General features: G+C 39.8%; 1 protein-coding gene across 1 annotated transcript in view; it reads left to right on the forward strand.

Annotated features, from left to right (window-relative positions):
- Window positions 1-2,441, forward strand: part of SLC30A8 (solute carrier family 30 member 8) — a 39,434-nt gene extending 36,993 nt beyond the window's left edge. Inside the window, exon 8 of the mRNA XM_011360369.2 lies at window positions 2,203-2,441. Coding sequence (XP_011358671.1) covers window positions 2,203-2,348 — 146 coding nt within the window. The 3' untranslated portion in view covers window positions 2,349-2,441. The remainder of the gene's footprint in view (window positions 1-2,202) is intronic.
- The last annotated feature ends 559 nt before the right edge of the window (window positions 2,442-3,000 follow it).

A 3,000-nucleotide genomic window follows, 5' to 3' on the forward strand; every position in this document is an offset into this window, starting at 1 on the left:
GTGTGCCCCATACTATTCTTCTAGAAACAAGGATGACAGTCAAACTATTACATTTTGTGACCCAGACATTAGTCCCTCGTTAACGCACCTAAATTAACAAAAGTTTTACAACCAAATAATAAGATGGTATTACAATGTTAGAAGCACCTATTAACACAGTTCACTAAGTGACGTGTTAGGTAACTAACAATTTGTATAGCATTACAGTTTACAAAAGGCAGTTATTTTCTGATTTGGTCCTCAAAGAGCTCTTTGAACTACATATTGTTTTTATTATATCTATTTTATTACAAGTGTGCTAAGAATCAAAGAAGTTCCAAAATTTGGGTAAATTAGAAATAGCTGTAGCCAGAATGCTAAACTGGGATTATCTGATACCAAATCCTACGTTATTTCATTTTGTTTCCAAAGTATATACAAAGATAATTGGGAAAGTACAATTGATTTAATAATACGCCCTGAAAATGAAGAATGACTACTGTTGTTGATTATTGCATAGTAAAATCTGCAAATGTTTTTCATGAACTTTTGATTGATGATAAACCCCTTGAAAGAGGTGAATCTGATTTGTTAATATTTGAAACAAGAAATGTAAATGGAGAAAGCAAGTTGATATTTGAGTGAGGACTTTGCAGCCGCAGTTAGCTATCTCGATGAACTATATTCAGTTGAATAACAACAGCTTCCCACTCTTTCCTTCTGGCAGGTGTGCCAAAGAACCTGAACTACAACAGTGTGAAAGAGCTCATCTTAGCGGTGGATGGGGTGGTGTCTGTGCACAGCTTGCACATCTGGTCTCTAACAATGAACCAAGTGATTCTTTCTGTTCATGTTGTTGCAGGTCAGTGAGTTTTGTAAATGCCCTGGACAAAATTCAGTCCTTGTTTTATAAAGTCAGTAATTTTCCTCCTTTTTATAGAGCTGCCTTTAGTGTCTGTTGCTTGTCAAAACAACTGTAAAGCGTTTCGTATTGCCAAGGGCCTTTGAAGACTATTCCCTCGGCAATGTTGTCATGGAAACAATGATACTGGTGACATCTCTTCAGGCCGATTAAAGAGGGTAGAGAGTAGAATAAAGAGATAAAATGCCACCCAAACTTCAAGACTTTAGACTCTAAAAATTAGGCTTCACCTATTTGGCTTGGTGCCCAATCAGTGAGTTAAATAATAGGAACAATTTCAACAATAACTCTTCAATGAGTATCTCTTGTATATAAGATGCTTTGCTTATCACTGAAAGTAGGTAAATGAAAAGACATAGCTTCCAATTTAAGGTTCTAACAAGACAAAAAATATGCTAGTAAAAATTAATGGTGTTTTTTTTTTTTTTACTGGATGGTCGAAAATTCTGTAACCGTCTCAGATAATTCTTAGAATGTTGGGTTTATTATAAAAACTATTCTCAAGTAGAAGGTGATTTTTGTCCATGATATATCCTAGGGCTGGGAACTGGGTGGTGGGGGGTGTTTCACTACCTCAAGAGACAGCTCAGGCCAAGCATGATACCTTAGGCTACTAAAAAATAACTCAAGAAGTTACTTCAAGGCAGGGTACAGGAACACTGATGATGGTCATTGGTCATTTGAGGGCTTTGTTTTCTCAGACATTCTCATTGCTGAGAGGCTTGGACCTGGCTACAGGGAATTCACAGCACGCACTACACCAATATTTCACTGCAAGTGGAAGAATCTAGTAATCAGGTTACTATGGAGGGAATTTTACAGCCTCCTGATATCTTTTGGGACATGAGAAAAGATGGCAGTGAGGGTTGCTGCTCTAAGAAATGTCTGTGGGGAGCTCTAAATGCTTCCTGCTTCTTGTCACTCGTCTTAATACAAATTCTGATTAGAAACAAGGCTGCAACCCAGAGATCCCTGGGGACTGGTGAGCAAGGCTATGTAAGAAATAGCAGTTCTGTCTTGGCTTTTTCCAAGGCTTATCGCCCCAACTATACTCTGCTCCTAGGAGTGCCAGACCCCAGAGAGAACTGTGTACAAGAAGAGTCCCATAGTGACAGGGCACGATGCGACAGCAGAATTTCCCCTGCCTTGCCTATGTAGCTGTAGCTGATTGTCAGAGCCAACCTGACTCCTCCTGAGCACTTTGCCAGTGCCCTACACCACAAAGTACTTTGAAGCTGGAGAGAGTAGTCACTCTTGTGTGTGCAATCGATGCCAGTCTCACTGTGGTTCCTTTTCAACAGCAGCCAGCTGGGACAGCCAGGCTGTTCGAGGAGAGATTGCTAAAGCCCTCAGCAACAGCTTTCCTGTGCACTTACTCACCATTCAGATGGAATCTCCAGCTGACCAGGATCCCAACTGCCTTTTCTGTGAAGACCCCCGGGACTAGTTCAGTCACACCATTAGCTTCCTGAGTTTGACAGACCACTACATGCTGTTCTGCAGTTGCTGGAACTTAAGAAATAAGAAACCAAAAGAAGAAGTTTGAGAAATTCGTGATACAGTATAATGGCACATCTTATTCTTCTTTATTTACGTCCATCCACCATGAATGAAGATGTATTTTGATTCATCAATCAATTGGATTATCAACTCATCTGTAGCTGTGTTCAATTACAGGAATGTGTGTATACATCATTCCTGACTGGGGCTGAAATAACGGTTGTTTATAAACACAGGCAATAAAAATTTCCTCGCCCGTCAATAACACAGCCCCATGCTGAGTGGGTAAAGATGAACTCAGGAAAGTCTGATCAGGAATCAGTGGCAAGGGAAAGAGTCACACAGTTTTCCCCAAACCTGAGAAGTGACAAATAAGAAGAGCCAAGTCAGGAGCAAAAGAGAATCTGGAGTCCTATTACCCCATTAGAATCTGACTTTCTCACCAAGGTCATAACATGATTTGGGGCAGTAACTTTTGACTCCTTGTCTATCAACATCACTACTCACTAAATGGAGAAGTGATCTGTCTCTCTCTTGCTTACAAATTATATAGTAATACATCTGAAACTCTTTAATTATATTTTACTTCTCAGCGTAAA

This window comes from Pteropus vampyrus, unplaced genomic scaffold (genome assembly GCF_000151845.1).
Source record: "Pteropus vampyrus isolate Shadow unplaced genomic scaffold, Pvam_2.0 Scaffold54, whole genome shotgun sequence".
Taxonomy (NCBI): domain Eukaryota; kingdom Metazoa; phylum Chordata; class Mammalia; order Chiroptera; family Pteropodidae; genus Pteropus; species Pteropus vampyrus.